The sequence below is a fragment of the Perognathus longimembris genome, chromosome 6 (assembly GCF_023159225.1).
Source record: "Perognathus longimembris pacificus isolate PPM17 chromosome 6, ASM2315922v1, whole genome shotgun sequence".
Taxonomy (NCBI): Eukaryota; Metazoa; Chordata; class Mammalia; order Rodentia; family Heteromyidae; genus Perognathus; species Perognathus longimembris.
The window spans coordinates 70621006-70638751 of NC_063166.1; the positions used below are offsets into that span (position 1 = coordinate 70621006).

At 40.6% G+C, this 17746-nt stretch overlaps 1 protein-coding gene and 1 long non-coding RNA gene across 3 annotated transcripts in view; one reads left to right on the plus strand and one right to left on the minus strand.

Moving 5' to 3' along the window:
* Positions 1–17746, plus strand: part of Rpn2 (ribophorin II) — a 52821-nt gene that overhangs the window by 14019 nt on the left and 21056 nt on the right. For both annotated transcript variants that reach the window (XM_048349137.1, XM_048349138.1), the window contains exons 5-9: positions 1771–1846; positions 3041–3175; positions 6770–6946; positions 8876–8994; positions 11219–11324. In XM_048349137.1, coding sequence (XP_048205094.1) covers positions 1771–1846; positions 3041–3175; positions 6770–6946; positions 8876–8994; positions 11219–11324 — 613 coding nt within the window. The remainder of the gene's footprint in view (positions 1–1770; positions 1847–3040; positions 3176–6769; positions 6947–8875; positions 8995–11218; positions 11325–17746) is intronic.
* Positions 8170–17099, minus strand: LOC125353453. The gene is made up of 3 exons (XR_007211326.1): positions 17089–17099; positions 15161–15164; positions 8170–8464 (listed from the first exon to the last, which is right to left on the minus strand). It is a non-coding gene; the product is annotated as an uncharacterized LOC125353453 (long non-coding RNA).

The window sequence follows — 17746 nt, forward strand, 5'->3', positions numbered from 1 at the left end:
CCATTTGAGCCACAGCGCCACTTCTGGCTTTTTCTGTTTATGTGGTGCTGAGGAATCGAACCCAGGACTTCATGCATGCAAGGCAAGCACTCTACCACTAAGCCATATTCCCAGCCCAGAAATAGAATCTTAAGTGCATAAAAACATATAAATATACCATAAAAAAGAATTGCAGTATTGATATATGCTATAACATGGATGAGTCATGAGCCTGCCTTAAAAACATGTTAAAGAACGTGTAAGAGGGGCTGGGGATATGGCCTAGTGGCAAGAGTGCTTTTCTCGTATACATGAGGCCCTGGGTTCAATTCCCCAGCACCACATATGCAGAAAATGGCCAGAAGTGGCGCTGTGGCTCAAGTGGCAGAGTACTAGCCTTGAGCAAAATGAAGCCAGGGGCAGTGCTCAGGCCCTGAGTCCAAGCCCCAGGACTGGCCAAAAAAAAAAAAAAAGAACATGTAAGAGGTCTCCTTTCGGTGATAGAGGTCTTTCCAAGCATGTGTGAGATCCTGAGTTTGATTCCCAGCACCTCACCCAATCCATTTGTATTCGTTTATCTGTGGATATCCACAACAGATAAACTCATGGAGGCAGAACATAGGTTGTTGATCACCTGGCAGCGTGATTAGGGGAAAGGGGGAGCAGAATGGGAAGAAACTGTGTAGTGGCTGCAGTATCTTATTTTGAACTAATGGAAGTGTTTGAATCTAGACAGAGGTTGTGATTGTAGAACGCTATGAATTATAGTAAGTGCCACTTTTTTTTTTTTTTTTTGCCAGTCCTGGGGCTTGAACTCAGGGCCTGAGCACTGTCCCTGGCTTCTTTTTGCTCAAGGCTAGCGTTTTACCCCTTGAGCCACAGTGCCACTTCTGGCCGTTTTCTATATATGTGGTGCTGGGGAATTGAATTCAGGGGTTCATGTATACGAAGCAAGCACTCTTGCCACGAGGCCATATTCCCAGCCCATAAGTGCCACTTTAAAGTAAATTCACGTTAAAATGGTTGATGTCATTTTATGTAAATTTCATCTCCATAAGTTAAAGATAATCTGATAACATTGTAAGACCCAAAGAAAAATGTTTATCAACTGGGGACTGATAAATGGTATGTTTGGGCAATATAGTACTATGCCATTGTTGGTAAGAATATATATATATATATATATATATATATATATTTTTTTTTTTTTTTGCCAGTCCTGGAGCTTTGGGACTCAGCCTGAGCACTGTCCCCGGCTTCTTTTGGCTCAAGGCTAGCACTCTACCTCTTGAGCCAAGTACCACTTCCGGCTTTTTCTGTTTATGTGGTACTGAGGAATTCCCAGGGCTTTAAGCATGCTAGGCAAGCACTCTACCACTAAGCCACATTCCCAGCCCCAAGAATGAAATATCTTTATATGTGTATTTATGAGGAAAGATGCAAATAAGAATAGACTAGTTTGAGACCACATCTTTGGTTCCTTCCCTTTTATGTATTGTGCAGGGGTGAGTAATGTGTAGGTCTCCCAGTGGAATGGTGGTAGCACTAGTCTTAGCCACTCAGTATATGTTCACTGAGTGCCTCTTCATGTGTATTGCTCTGGTTTTAGAGAAGTTGCTCCAGATTCTACCCAGCTGTCTACATGCAGGTACAATACAATATATCTTTGGTCTTAAGTAAATAAAATAGAAGATTGACAGGTAGCCAGCCTCAGCCTAGCTTAGTGCCTTGTACAACACAGGGATTAACTGAGCTTAACTGAGTCTCAGTGTTCTATTCATTACCTTCCAGAACGGTCCAAGCTCTACAGACAGCATCTTACCTGTCCCAGCAGGCTGACCTGAGGAATATCGTGGAGGAGATTGAGGTATGAATCTGTTTTACTAGAGAGTATCCCAGTTCCTGTCTTTGGCACCATTCGGGAACATCCTGTACATAGGCATGCCTGTTTGCTTACAGCAATTATATTTCTTTTCATATCCAGGGCATGCTTGTGTTCTTTGTATGAGAGTAGTATGCTCTTGGGAATATCCTGTCTTAATGTAGTTGCATCAGATTAGGCAATTAATAATTTTTCCATTTGATCTAATAATCTGGAAGTTTTAGAGATGAATGGGCCTAAAGTTCAAATACCTTACTGCTTTGTAATCTTAGGTGTTTAGTGGCTCTGAGCATCAGTAGTTATACCAACAAGTGAGGTTCTAAAGAGTCTAGTATATAAATAGGTTCTCAGTGAGTGGCCACAGCAGGGTTCTTGTTTTTTGTTGGTTTTCTGCTGGTACTAGGGCTTGAACTCAGGGTTTCATGCTCTTGCTTGATTTTTCACTTATGGCTGACACTCTCCTACTTGAGCCATGCCAATCTGGCGTTTTTGTTGATTAATTAGCAATAGAGTCCCTTAGACTTTTTTTCCTAGGTAGGCTTTGAACCACAGTCCTATGCATTTCAACCTCCTGAGTACCTAGGCTTACAGATGTGAGCCACTTAATACACCTGGCTCGTTTGTTTTTGAGATAAAGTATCACTACCTAGCCTAGGCTTTCCTTGAATTCTGTCACCTGAGTACGGAGATCACAGCTGTATACTACCTTATTATTATTGCTCTGTCCTTTGCTCAGGACCTCCTGCTCCTCGGGGCTACCCTCATGGCAGAAGTAAACAGGCATTGTTGACATTGTCATCAGTGGATGATGCCAGGAGAGCAGTCATCTTTTAGGGCATTGGCTAAAAAAGGAAGGGCAGTGTTTGGTAGATTATATCTGAATGTCTGACATCAATGTTGAGATGCTTCCTGGGAGCACTGCAGCCTGGCCTCCTGTCCTTCTGCCTAAAGCAGCTGATGCTTCAGTGCCATGGCTTCTGGGCTTGGGCAAGACTTCAGGGAGTATAGAGAAACTGCTCCTTGCAAGCATCCTTAGATGATGTACCTAACCCTCTATCTAAGCATCTTTACTGAAAAAGTACCAAGTGACTGAGGTGGTTTTCAGATTTAGAGAGGGCTTTGTGCATCTCATTTCTGTGCTCACTTGACTTCCAACATGTTTCCATTTTGTTGTGACAGGACCTTGTTGCTCGCCTGGATGAGCTGGGGGGCGTATATCTACAGTTTGAAGAAGGACTGGAAACCACAGCGCTGTTTGTTGCTGCTACCTACAAGCTCATGGACCACGTGGGGACAGAACCATCCATTAAGGAGGTGCCTGTCTAACAGTTCTATGGTGTGAAATCCAAAGGCATTGTCAGCTTTATCTGTTTAGGGTAGCTGTTTTCAGAGAGAGAGAGAGAGAGAGAGAAAGAGAAAGATGTTTAGATGACACTGGGTGTTGTTATTCAGTGTCTTGAGTTAGGTTTTGTGAGAGAAAAACAGAAAGATGTAATGTTTTAAGTTGTAGCACCAGTTTTGTTTTTTTTTTTTTGCCAGTCCTGGGCCTTGGACTCAGGGCCTGAGCACTGTCCCTGGCTTCTTCCTGCTCAAGGTTAGCACTCTGCCACCTGAGCCACAGCACCCCTTCTGGCTGTTTTCCATATATGTGGTGCTGGGGAATCGAACCGAGAGCTTCATGTGGAGGAGGCAAGCACTCTGTTTTTGTTTTTTGTTTTTTTGGGGGGCCTTTCCTGGGGCTTGGACTCAAGGCCTGAGCACTATCCCTGGCTTCCTTTTGTCAAGGCTAGCACTCTGCCACTTGAGCCACAACGCCACTTCTGGCCATTTTCTATATATGTGGTGCTGGGGAATTGAACCCAGGGCTTCATGTATACGAGGCAAGTGCTCTTGCCACTAGGCCATATTCCCAGCCCCATGTAGCACCAGTTTTAAATGGGGGACGTACTTGGCCTTCTAGCCATGCTCTCAACGTGTACACTTGTCTCATTTTCCTTTACTTTCTGGCAGCCCTTCCTGCTTGTCTGGTGAATGCTTTTTCTGTTGGTGGTCCTGCAGATCCTCTTTCTCTGAGAACTACACAGGACTTCAAAACTGCCTGTTTGCCAAGCACTGGTGCCTCATACCTGTAATCCTAGCTACCCAGGAGGCTGAGGTCTGAGGATTGCGGTTCAAAGCCTATCCAGGCAGGAAAGTCCATGAGTCTCTTATCTCCAATTAACCACCAGAAAACTGAAAGTGGTGCTGTGGCTCAAAGTGGTAGAGTGGTAGCCTTGAGCAGAAGAACTCAAGGTCAGCACCCAGGCCCTGAGTTCAAGCCCCATGACTAAAAAGCCCAAAATAAAACAAAAAATTTGCCTGTTTACCTTTCCTCTCATCCTCAGCAGTGGCTAAGTCTCTATGTCAGCTGATTGACACAATTCTCTGAGAGACTGTGTCCACCAACCGTGAATTCTTTTTTTTTTCAATTTTGAGAGGAGCTCATTAATCTGACCAACCTCCCTCACCCTTTTTTATCTGTGTAGAAGAAAGTCTTTGAGTAGGACCTACTTTATATACATTGTGTGTGAGGTTACCAACCCTTGATCTAAAGTATTTAAATGCAGCTGCTATTATTTAAATTTTCAGAAAAGAAGTTTGCTTTCAAAGTTAAGTTTCATTTTGTTTTTGTTTTTGTCTTTTGGGGGGTATTGGAGTTTCTGGAGTCTGAATTCAGGGCCTCATGTTTGTGTGACTAGCATTTTACCACTTGAGTCAGTCATGCTTCCAACCCTGCTTTTTGCTAGTTATTTTGGAGATGGAGTCTAGTGAATTTTCTTTCCTGGGCTGGCTTCAAACTGCTATCCTTTAGATCTCAATCTCCTGAGTTACTAGGGTTACAGGTGTTAGTAACTAACAACTGGTTGGGAATTCTTTTCTTTTCTACATTATTAATTTTGTGGAATGTTTCTTTAAATAGTAAATCATTATCTTGGATAATTTGAATTAATTGAATATTTTTTCCAGAGGATATGATCTAATCACTCATTTCTACATATTGCTTTTTTTTTTTTTTTGCCAGTCCTGGGCATTGCACTCAGGGCCTGAGCACCCTGGCTTCTTTTTGCTCAAGGCTAGCACTCTGCCACTTGAGCCACAGCGCCACTTCTGGCCATTTTTTATATATATGGTGCTGGGGAATCGAACCCAGGGCTTCATGTAAACGACGCAAGCACTCTGTCACTAGGCCATATTCCCAGCTCTACATCTTGCATTTTTGTTGTGTGTTTTTTTTTTTTGGCCAGTCCTGGGACTTGGACTCAGGGCCTGAGCACTGTCCCTGGCTTCTTTTTGCTCAAGGCTAGCACTCTGCCACTTGAGCCACAGCGCCACTTCTGGCCATTTTCTGTATATGTGGTGCTGGGGAATCGAATACATCTTGCATTTTTTTTTTTTTTTGGCCAGTCCTGGGCCTTGGACTCAGGGCCTGAGCACTGTCCCTGGCTTCTTCCCGCTCAAGGCTAGCACTCTGACACTTGAGCCACAGCGCCGCTTCTGGCCGTTTTCTGTATATGTGGTGCTGGGGAATCGAACCTAGGGCCTCGTGTATCCGAGGCAGGCACTCTTGCCACTAGGCTATATCCCCAGCCCACATCTTGCATTTTTAAATGTGCTTTTTCCTTTATTTTGTTGTGTAGGCGGTCTAGAAATACCAAACTGTCTTTTAATGCCCATGATGGGTGAAGTGCACAAATTCAGAGTTTTAGGGTACAAATTATTCGGGTTTCTTCTATATACAGCTCATCTATAGGTGAATTAGTAATGTTCTACCTGTAAAACTTAAAAACTTTTTTGCTTTATTCCTGTTTACTAACCAGGTATTTGGCTGGAGTAATTTTACTGTCACTGCTTTTGACACAACAGTTCTGGTGAACAGCCACCTGTTTTCACGTGTCAACAGCATAGTGATGGAAAAATGTAATTGGTACAATTATGGAAAATTATTTCATGTCAGCTGTGAATAACACTGTCAGGAACAAGAGAGCTCTTTTGTTAGCTGGTAGATTTTAAAAAACCACAGCTGATTGAAGTGGAAATCGTTTCCTTCTAAGCAAACAATCTCCAGAATTTTAATGATGCCTTTTAGGTTTCACTTGTTTTTAAAATTGCCTTTAGTTTTCTCCTCTAAGCCGCCTATTACTTCTTAATAGAGAGTTATTTTAGTTTCTTTCTACTGTATGTGTAAGCTGTAAAGTTTGGTCTCATAAATGTGAATTTTGCCCCAATTTACTACTTAGAGGTAGGTTAGGAGGGAAGGTGGGTAGTTTAACAAGAGGTCTCTGGGGATCAGGAACAACAGAATGTGGCAGGACTTTGGAGATAAACTTAGATTTGAATTTTCCTCGTTATGTTTCTTTTCTTCTTTTTCTGGTATAACTTGTAGCAGTTATTTAATGCTTTAGCCTTAGTTTCCACATTTGAGAAACCTTCATAATGCTGATCTTAGAGGGTTTGGGAAGATACTGACAGTACTAGCCTTTAGGAGAGGTGTTTTATCCTGATGCCTGGTACATGGAAGTGTTTAACAAATGGTTACTGTTTCATTCATTTTATAATATGCTTGCATACTTCAGTAATTATCTGAAGTGCCTTGTTTTATATAGCAAGCATTCATTAAAACCTGCATTTAACAAATGAATGCATGAATTTCAGTTTATAACAGGAGGTAGGAAAACAAATTCAATGCAGGTTTCAAGTTTAAAAGCAGCATATTTGCTCTTCCTACTCCACCAGGTAATGGTGGGAGCTGTTGGGTGAGATCACCAGACACCAGGAATGTCTTGAGCCAGTGAAGAAGGAGGGAGAGGGATTCACTTCTGCCTGGTTGAGCTGCACGGGGAGATCTGAGCTGATTCACTTATCTTTCAGGATCAAGTCATCCAGCTGATGAACACGATCTTCAGCAAGAAGAACTTTGAGTCACTCTCAGAAGCCTTTAGTGTGGCCTCTGCTGCTGCTGCACTGTCCCAGAATCGCTACCACATGCCAGTTGTGGTTGTGCCTGAGAGCTCTGCTTCTGATACTCATGAGCAAGCTATCCTGAGGGTATGGTCTCCATGCCTATGATGTGCTCCTGGGATGCTAGTTTCTAGTGCAAGCCTTTCAGAAATCTGAAGGCCATGGTGCACATTCACAAGCGGTTCTGTGAGGACATGCCCATAAATTTAGGGCAAGCTCATTGTCCTTAGCCTGTACATGGGGACATGACAGTTAGGGACTAGGTGTAGAACCATTCAAATTATTAAAAAGCAAAAAAAGACAAAACCCTCACTTTTTTCCTAGAGGATTCTCAGTAGCATAGATTTTCAGTAAATTAAGTGTAAGCAGATTTCATTTTTGGCTCTATAATTCCAGATGTAGCAAAAATCTTTTTTTTTTTTTTTTTGGCCTGTCCTGGGGCTTGAACTCAAGGCCTGAGCACTGTCCCTGAGCTTCTTTTTGCTCAAAGCTAGCACTCTACCCCTTGAGCCACAATGCCCCCTTCTGGCTTTTTATGTTTATGTGGTTCTGAGGAATCAAATCTAGGGCTTCATGCATGCCAGGCTAGCACTCTACCACTAAGCCATATTCCCAGCCCCAAGTCTTACTTCTGAAATGCATTTCTGCTGAGGATATATAGCTCAGTGGTAGAGTACTTGCCTAGCATGTCCTAGGCCCTGGTTTCTGTCTCTGACATCATCTTGTATACATTTCCCAGTGCCAAAACTCCAAATACATTGTTTTTTTTTTGTTGTTGTTGTTTGTTTGTTTGTTTTTGCCAGTCCTGGGGCTTTAACTCAGGGCCTGAGCACTGTCCCTGAACTTCTTTTTGCTCAATGCTAGCACTCTACCACTTGAGCCACAGCACCACTTCTGGCTTTTTCTATTTATTTGGTGCTGAGGAATTGAACCCAGGGCTTCATGCATGCTAGGCAACATTCTGTTGCTTATATTTGTTAAGGAGAAGTCTCTTCCTCCCTGTTGTTAATGATCTTTTTGCTTCTTTCTAGCATAGCTCTGCCTCCCTCAGTGATGAGCATTGACTTCTCTTCTGTGTTAACTCATTGAACAGAGCAATGTACAAATTGTGTACACATGTCTAAAAGTTTCACCTCAAATCAAGCATTTTGTAGCATTGCTTGCAAACTGACAAACTAAGATCACCATAAAGAATTAGCACTTTGTTTATACTAAAATTTCTGGATCATAGGACAGTTTTATATGTCCTGTAAGTTCTGTTTTGGTGGCCCCTGCAGATAGCCTACTGAAAAGGAACCTTGTGCTCCTTCCACAGAAGCTGAGATGAGAAATAACCATATTAATAAAATTCACTGTGAGTCACAGAGCAGCTAAGAAAATGAAATGTGTAAAGGATTGTCTCTGAAGCTGAAAAAGAGCTGGCTACTTAACTGGCCATTGGCCTTTGCCAGTCTTAACTTCTCATGGCCTCATTTTCTTCATCTGCAAAGTCAGTATTTTGTAGGTGGGAGGTTTTATGTAAAGACTCATGTATCTCTCATAGTTGACTTTCAAAAAACCTTAGTTACTAAGGTTACCCATATTCACTTTTCCCGTTGTTAATCCCTACTATACCAGAGTTAATTAGAACAGGATCAGAAAGAAGGAACTATATAAGCCAGGCTTGGTGGCTTACACCTGTAATCTTAGCACTTGGGAAGCCAAGGCAGGAGGATTAGTGTTCAAAGCCAGCATGGACTACAGAGAGAAAAAGAGAAGAGAGACCAATGATTTTTTTCCCCCCCTTTCCTAGTTTGTAATCTTTGAAATAATTGGGCAAGGTCATATTTAGGGTCCTTTCAGCTCTAGCATTCTATAATCTACTTTCTAATCAAATTGTGTCTTTCCTGTATCCAATCTCTGATAGGCAGCAGACCCATGTTTGGTAGAACTTGCTTCTGTTGATGAAATACCCCAGAGACAAACCTCTGCTCCCCCTTTTGTTGCTAATTATTTTGTTTATTCCTTTATTTCCAGTTGCAGGTCACCAATGTTCTGTCACAGCCCCTCACTCAGGCCACTGTGAAGCTAGAACATGCCAAATCTGCTGCTACCAGGTCCATTGTCCTCCAGAAGACATCTTTCACTCCTGCAGGGTGAGTCTTAAGCATCAGATGTGTGCAGTGCACTTAGCTGTGTGTTTTGAAAGTTAGCTTGCAGTCAGCATAACAGATGAATATGAGTATTACCGAGATGATAAAACTAAATTTGCCCAAATTTGGTAAAAAAAAAATACTGCAGTTCAGTGTAAGAAAAGGATTTCTAAAACAGGTTTGCATTGCTGTTTCCTTCCTTGTCTATTTCTAGTTCACTTGTCTTGTCATTGTGGTATGTGATTATTTTAAAACTGAATATCTAATGTTTTTGTCCAATGTATGAGTACAGATAGAAAAAAATCAGAAAAGCACGTAAAAGAAAACAAATTACACATAATTCTATCACCTTAAGATAACTATTGGTAAGGTTTTAGTCTTTTTTATTGTTGTTCAGTCTTCTTGCTGTATGTATAGATACATTATTTTACGTGTGTGTGTGTGTGTGTATGCGCGCGCGCACTGGTTCTGAGGCTTGAACTCAGGGATTGGGAGCTGTCCCTGAGCTTTTTTACTCAAGGCTAGTGCTCTACCACTTGAGGTATAGCTCCACTTCCAGCTTTTTGGTGGTTAATTGGAGAGAGAGTCTCATAGGCTTTCCTTCCCTGGGCTGGCTTTGAACTGTGATCCTCTGATTTCATCCTATTGAGTAGCTAGGATTACAGGTGTGAGCTACTGGCATCTAGTTTAGATACATTTTTTTTTTTTTTTTTGCCAGTCCTGGGGCTTGGACTCAGGGCCTGAGCACTGTCCCTGGCTTCTTCCAGCTCAAGGCTAGCACTCTGCCACTTGAGCCACAGCGCCACTTCTGGCCATTTTCTATATATGTGGTGCTGGGGAATTGAACCCAGGGCCTCATGTATATGAGACAAGCACTCTTGCCACTAGGCCATATCCCCAGCCCCAGATACATTTTTTAAAATTAAATTGTGATTATATTTTAATTATAATAATGTGTCAGACTTTTTTCCAAGGAAAATAATTGTTTTTTTTTTTGTTTTTTTGGCCAGTCATGGGCCTTGGACTCAGGGCCTGAGCACTGTCCTTGGCTTCTTCCAGCTCAAGGCTAGCACTCTGCCACCTGAGCCACAGCGCCCCTTCTGGCCATTTTCCATATATGTGGTCCTGGGGAATTGAACCAAGAGCTTCATGTGTAGGAGGCAAGCGCTCTTGCCACTAGGCCATATTCCCAGCCCAAGAATTGTTTTTTTTAAACCATTTTTAACCACTGTATATTAAACTGCTATTCAGACTTTAAAAATTAAGGGTCTGGGGGCTGGGAATATGGCCTAGTGGTAAAGTGCTCACCTCGTATACATAAAGCCCTGGGTTCGATTCCTCAGCACTACATATATACAAAAGGCCAGAAGTGGCGCTGTGGCTCAAGTGGTAGAGTGCTAGCCTTGAGCAGAGAGAAGCCAGGGACAGTGCTTGGGCCCTGAGTTCAAGCCCCAGGACTGGCAAAAAAAAAAAGGGTCTGTTTTATATGAAATTTTGTTCAGTTTCAAATTAATAGGTTGAGATCAGGAGGTTAGAATGTTAGAGAAAAAATGAATTTCTTCAGTCAGACACAGAGTATGTGAAATTCATAAGCGAAATTATTTTTAGACATGATTAGTGAAATGGTGGAAGACATTTGGATTTCTCTATATAGTTAGAGATAGGAATTCTCTTTGTTTTCCATTTAAAATAATTTCTTTTTAAAAAATATAAGTAGGATATATCCTTCTTAGGAAATTTAAGATATGAAATATAAGCTTAATACCCCCCTCAAAAAATACCCCATAATTATGTTATCCTATACCTTGAACATTTGAGATTATTTTCTTTTATGCTTCTTTATTATTGTTAAATGTAACTGGGATCTGGAGATTTTATTCAGTGGTAGAAAGCTTGCTTACCTCATATATTTGAGGCCCTCGGTTCTATTTCTAGCATTGCAGAAAACAAAATCAGATTATATTGTAAATATACCTGTTTTAAGTAAAATTAATGGAAAGGTTCTGAGGGAGTGGAATTTTAAGAGCTGAGGAAAAAAGAAAAGAAACGTTTGAAGTTTAGAGAAAATGTGGTTTGGGTAGTTTGGAAGTTTTCTATGCTAATGTAAGGGTGAGCTGGGGTAGTAAAGAAGGCAGCAAGGTGTACAAGGTATGGAACAGCACTGATGTCTCTCAAGGAGATGAGACATGCTTTGAGCTCTTACTGACCCTGCTGTCATTCTTTACAGGGATATTTTTGAGCTAAACTTCGAGAACGTCAAATTCTCTAGTGGTTATTATGACTTTTCTGTCAAAGTTGAAGGTGACAGTCGTTATATTGCAAATGCTGTAGAGGTAAGTGCTTTTCTTGTCACCTCATTGTTTTGTTTATGTATCCAAAACAATGACCAAGGCACCTGCATGAATCATCTGGCATAGTGGCTTGTCTTTGTGTCTGCTAGTGTGTGACTATGGGAAGAGAAAGATAGGTTTGAACTGTGCTGTCTGACAGGCTTATCAAAAACAGTAAATCTACCACTTAAAGACTTTTCTTTATTTTTATTGGTCAGTTGTTTTCCAGTATTATTTTGGATACTGTTGTTTTTCTTTTTGGTTGTTATTGCTAGTGATTGGACCTATGACCTTGCATATATATCACTAAAGTGTATCTAGCCCTTGCATTACTGCCTGCGTGAAAGTTAGGAAGTAGAATGGGGCATCGGTCCCAGATGTCTATAATCCTTGTTATTCAGGAGCCTGGGATTCAAAAGATTGAAGTTCATCACCATTCCTGGGCAAGGAAGTCCATGGGGCTCTATTATTTGTCTCCCAAATAACCAGCAAGAAGCAGAAACAGGTGTGGCTTGAATGGTAGTGTGTCAGGGATTAGCAAGCAAGATGAACAAATATGAGGCCCTGAGTTCAAACCCCACTGCTGCCAAAAAATCAAAATAAAACAATCAGGAAATAGAGAGCTGGCGATAATGCAGTGGTAGAGCACTTCTGTAGTGTGTGCAAGGTCCTGGTTTGATTCCTAACACATTAAAAATTGAGATGTAGAAAATTTTTAAAAATTATTTTAAGCCGGGCACTGATGCCGCATGCTTGTAATCCTAGCTACTCAAGAGACTGAGGCCTGAGGATCACAGTTTGAAACCAGCTTGGGCTGGAAAGCCCATGAGACTCTTCTCTAATAAACTACTCCAAAGCTAGAAGTGGTGCTGTACATCAAAGTCTAGAGTACTAGCCTTGAGCATGCATGACCAGCTGAGGGACAAAGTGTCTAGGTCCCGAGTTCAAGCCCCAGGACCAGCCAAAAATAAATAAATAAAATAAAATAATTTATAAAATAAATGTTAAAAGATAAAAAATTCTCATAATTTCACAGATGTATAAATAATCTTGAAGGTTTTGTATGGTAGGTTTAGTATGTTTAGAAAAATGCTTGATGCCAGTTGAGTAGTGAGTGAGTCGCATCAAATGACACATACCTAACATTATAATGAGGCTCTTTGGATAAAACACCAGAGAAAATGTGTAATCTTTCATAGTAAATTTTGTTTCAGATACTTAGCTAACTGAGGTTGGGTTAAAGACCCAAGTAGTTCTAAGGACTGAATGCTAAGCTTCATTTATCTAGTGGCATGTAAAAACAAGGCATTTCACATTAGTGTTTATTCCAGATAATTGAAGGCGATCCCTGCAGGCACTGTGACTTTTGAACTTTTGTAAATGTAAGTTTATTGTAGATGAATTATACCTTTTTCTACTTTCTTGAACTATGGAGTATTATTGAATCCTGTATGCTCAGGGAATCAATATCAAACCCTTTGAGTGTCCTGATGCTCTTGTCTCTGTTATTATTACTGTGCCCTTTGCCAGGTGATTTCTCTTTCTTTGATTCCATCTACATTTATTCATTGGCATTCTGTAAGAAAAATAAGCTAGCCTTTTGTGTTCATTAGTTCATACAATGTAATTTAGATTAGATACTGTGTTTGTAATATATCATAGGTATTGATTTTACTCTATAGCTTACGATCCGTTGCTATCATTTATTTTGATTCTCCTATTTTCTTAATTCTAGGAGATCTCTGAGCTCTTTTGACACTCTGAGAAGAGTAGTCAGCTAGAAAGCTTAACCTTTTTAAAAGTTAAGATGTTATTTAACATAGGTAGATTAAGCACTTGTTTTAAAGTTTGGTAGAAAGGAAAATGCCGGAGCTCCAGTCATTCTGCCTCATATCTGACCTTTTGGGCAGGAGACATGTGATCTCATCCATTCATTTACTGTAACAGAATTTGGTACAAATTATTTCTGTGTGGTCTTTCCTTGGACTTTTAAAATTCAGATTCTTTTAATGTGAGTTTCCTTCCTTAAGTGGCATTATTTATATCAGAACACATTAAAAGGAAATTGTCCCCCAACCCTGGAACTTCTTCTTGTTCTCACTCTGCTTATATTGGAAACAACTCTCATGCTACAATGTCAGGCTCAGACTTCAGGCTCTTAACCTCTTCTCTCTCTCTCTCTCTCTCTCTCTCTCTCTCTCTCTCTCTCTCTCCCCCCCTCTCCCTTTCTCTCTCTTTTTTTTGTCAGTTATAGGATTTGAACTCAGGGCCTAGTTTCTGATGTGTTTTTCTCTATATGTTTAGGGCTTCAATATATGTGAAGTTCTTCTTGCTGTAGTAGTTTGTACCCTCTCTGTAATTGTATATACTGCATTATTTGTTTGTATTCCTTGCTTTTTCACTAGGCTAGGAATTCCGTGTGGACAAAGATTATGTCTTATGTTTTTCAGTTTCCATCTTAAGACTTTTGAGAAGAAAATAAATACAGTGGTCTAATAATGTTTTTCCACATTTTAGGACACCTAGCACAGGCAGGCTATGTGGTGAATTCATCAAAAAAATATGACATCCTGTGTGTGTATATATATGTAATCCTAGCCCTTTGGGAGGCTAAGGCAGGAGGATTGTAAGTCCAGGGACACATAGCAAACTCCTGTCTGTAATAACTGAAACAAGGGAAGGGAAAGAAAGTCTCATGTTGACCTTGATCACTTGAGTAAGGTGGTGTCTGGTGGATGTTTCAGCTAGAAGCTGCTGCTCTCCTGCTTTGTAAGATGACGGGGTTGTTGAGATGGTACTTAGAGACTCTACAAATATACTGAGTGCTGTGCTGTTGCCAGAAGCTAAGCTGTGCCTTTTCTTGTTTATTTTTACCGAATAAGTAACAGTTTTATTGAGATATAATTTATAGTCATCACTTACCCATTAAAAAGTATACAATTCAGGGGCTGGGGATATGGCCTAGTGGCGAGAGAGCTTGCCTCGTATACATGAGGCCCTGGGTTTGATTCCCCAGCACCACATATACAGAAAACGGCCAGAAGTGGCGCTGTGGCTCAAGTGGCAGAGTGCTAGCCTTGAGCAAAAAGGAAGCCAGGGACAGTGCTCAGGCCCTGAGTCCAAGGCCCAGGACTGGCCAAAAATAAAAAAAGTATACAATTCAGTGTTTTTAGTATATTCAGAGTTGTACAACCATTTGCACTGTCTAAACATGTTGATCATTTTTGTGATCCATTTTTATCACCCTAATAGCCTGACATCTGTTAGTAACTTAATAACTCTCCTCAGCTGTAGTACCTACAAATCTAGTTTCTGTATATGTGGCTTATCCATTCAGTACTTTCATATAAATGAACTCACAGTGTACTGTCTTTGGTCTCTGTCTTTTTTTCTATACTGAGTGCAGTATTTTTAAGGTTTGTTCACATTGTGGAATGTTTCTGTCCTTTATTCCTGTGGCTGTGGCTGAATAATATACTGTTGTGTGGGTTTATCATTCCTGTTTTATTTACCCTCCCATCAGCTGGATGGATAGGAAAAAGTGTGTGTGTGTGTGTGTGTGTGTGTGTGTGTGTGTGTGTGTGTGTGTGTGTTGGTACTGGGGCTTGAACTCTGCCTGGGCCCTACTCCTGAACTTTTTTGCTCAAAGCTAGAGAGCTACTACTTGAGCACAGCTCAAGTGTTTGTTTGTTTTTTCTGTTGGCTGTGGCACTTGAATTCTGGGCCTGGGCTCTGTCTCTGAGCTTTTCAGCTTAAGGCCAGTGCTCTACCACCTGAGTCACAGTGCCACTTCCAGCAACTTTTCCTAGTAGTTTATTGGAGATAAGAATCTCACAGACTTTCCTGCCCAGCCTGGCTTTGACCCACAATCCTCAGATCTCAGCCTCCTGAGTAGCTAGGATTACAGATGTGAGCTGCCGGCACTTGGCTCAAATATTCGGGTTTTTTTTGGTGATTAATTAATTGGAGGTTAAAATCTTATGGACTTTGCTGCCTTGCTCATGTGCAAGTTTGAACACTTTTTAATTTTTTTTGGAGGTATATGCTTAGGCAAGGAATTTCTGGGTGAGATGATAACTGTTTAACATTTTGAGAAATGAATAAACTTTTTCAAAGCAGCTACACATTTTATGTTTTGCAATTATATATAGGTTATTGTTTGTCTTTTGATTACAGCCATCTTAGTATTATGAAGGAGGCTTTGATTTGCATTTCCCTGGTGGCTAATGATATTTCATGTTCCTGCTCATTTTATATCTGCTTTGGAGAAATATCTGTTCGATCCTTTGCCCTTCATAAAAATAATTTGTAAGTTTGTGTGTGGCTCATTCTAGCACTCAGGAAGTAAAGGCAGGGGGATCACAAGTTTGAAGCCTGTGCTATTTAGGAAGTTTTAGTTCACTTTGGTTACGTCTTAAGACCTTCTAGTCTATATTTTGCCTGTCTGTCTCTCTCCCCCTGTCATTAATGGAGTTTGAGCTCTACCTCTGTCTCATGCTTGCTTAGGCAGACTCCTCTATCACTTGAGCCATACCTCCAGCCTTCAATCTATATTCTTCTTAATTCTTTTTTTTTTTTTAAGATCATTAACTTGTAAGTTTTTTTTTGTTTGTTTTTTTACATTCTGGCTTTGGGCCACAGTCCCTAATGTGGCAAATTATTTCCAAATAATTTCTCAGTCTGTAGATTGTCTTTTATTTTTTGTCTTACCTTTTGAAGCAGAAAAGATTTTAATCTATTTCCCAGTTCTGAGGTTTGAACCTGGAGCCTGCACGTGCTATCAAGCACTCTGTCTCCTGAGCCACTTACTTAGCCCTTTGTTGGTAATTTGTTTTTGAGACAGCCTCTCACTACTAGGCTAGTCTTGAACCTCACAATTCTTCCATGTCTGCCTCCCAAGTAGCTAAGATTATGGGCATTTGCCACCACATTCAGCTAGAAGATTTTAATTTTGGTGAAGGAAATTGTTTTTCTTTTGTTGCTTGTACTTTAAATGATGTATTTCAGAAACCATTGCCTCATCCACAGTCATGAAGACTTACTACTATAAAAGTTTTGTAATTTTATCTTACACTTAGATTTCTGATCAGTATTGACTTAATTTTTCCATATGATTTTAGGTGTCTGTGTGGTCCAACTCCATTCTTATGCATGTGGAAATTCAGTTTTTCTGTCATTGTTGAAGTCTATTCTTTGCCCCTGAATGTTCTTGGCATTCTTGCTAAAACTCAACTATCCATCCATCTATATATCTGTACATGCATACATATATATATTCACACACACACACACACACATATACACCTATACACATGCATGGATAAAATTTAAAGTTGAAATTCTGTTCCATTAATCCATATTTTTGTTCTTATGCCAATACCACACTGTCTTGATTACCATAATAGCTTGGCTTTTTGTAACATCAAATCTGGTGTTTGTTCAAGTGTTTCTGTGGCTGTTGGAGAAATTCTTTAAGTAGGAAATAGCAAAAACAGCTAATAGCTGTTGTTCAAGCAATGATAATAAGCTTATATTGAAGCATTTTGCTGTCTTTTTCCTTCCTAAAGATGGAGAAAGCATTTACAAAATCTCTCTCCCCTCTGTGTATATGTCTGTGTCTGACTGCTGCCATATATGCAAGCTTTACTTTGAAAATTTAGTAATGGCCACACTTAGAGCCTCACAGCTGGTCAGTGAGTGCGGTTTGCTTTCCCCGGAGAAACCCAACACTGGTCAGAGTGCATTAACGGTGGCCTCGTGTGGAAACCTATAATACTACTCATTGACATTGGGCTGCCTGTCAGGGGAAGCATGGGTTTTAGAAGCTTTCATTAGCATTAATTGCCCCTAATGCACCATCATTTTTGACAGTAATAGCTAAACAGGGAGGTTATTTCTCCCAAAAGAAAACTGCATTTCCTGGTGTTAAGGCGTTTTTGAGATATGTGTGGCACACAGTGTAGGCAAAGAAAGGATTGACAGGATCTTGTATAAAGCAGGCTAGGCAGCATTGAAAGTAGATAAACAAGTCTCTTTCCTATTATGAACACTAATTCCACAGTGTTGGCTTCAAGAAAGAAGCAGATAACCAACAGGGATTCATTCTATGCTGACCTGTTTAAAATGAGGCTTTGAAAAGTTATGATAGTTTTTTACCACGCAGTGTGCTTTAAAGAATGGCATAAAAACACTTTTCTGTTGAGTGTTTGCGGAGGTCCATTAGTAGTTGAGAGTTTAGGAGCAAAAGCATTTGTTTTCAAGTGCATGTGTTCATGAATAGCGCTACAGTGTTCCAGTGCAGCAAAGAAGGCTGCTACTTACGGGGCCTTTTCAATAGGAGTGAGAACAAACCAAACATTACTCCAGTTCACTGCAGCTTGCCCTGGGCTCGTTCCATGTGTCTGTGCAGTATGGGAAGGGTCAGG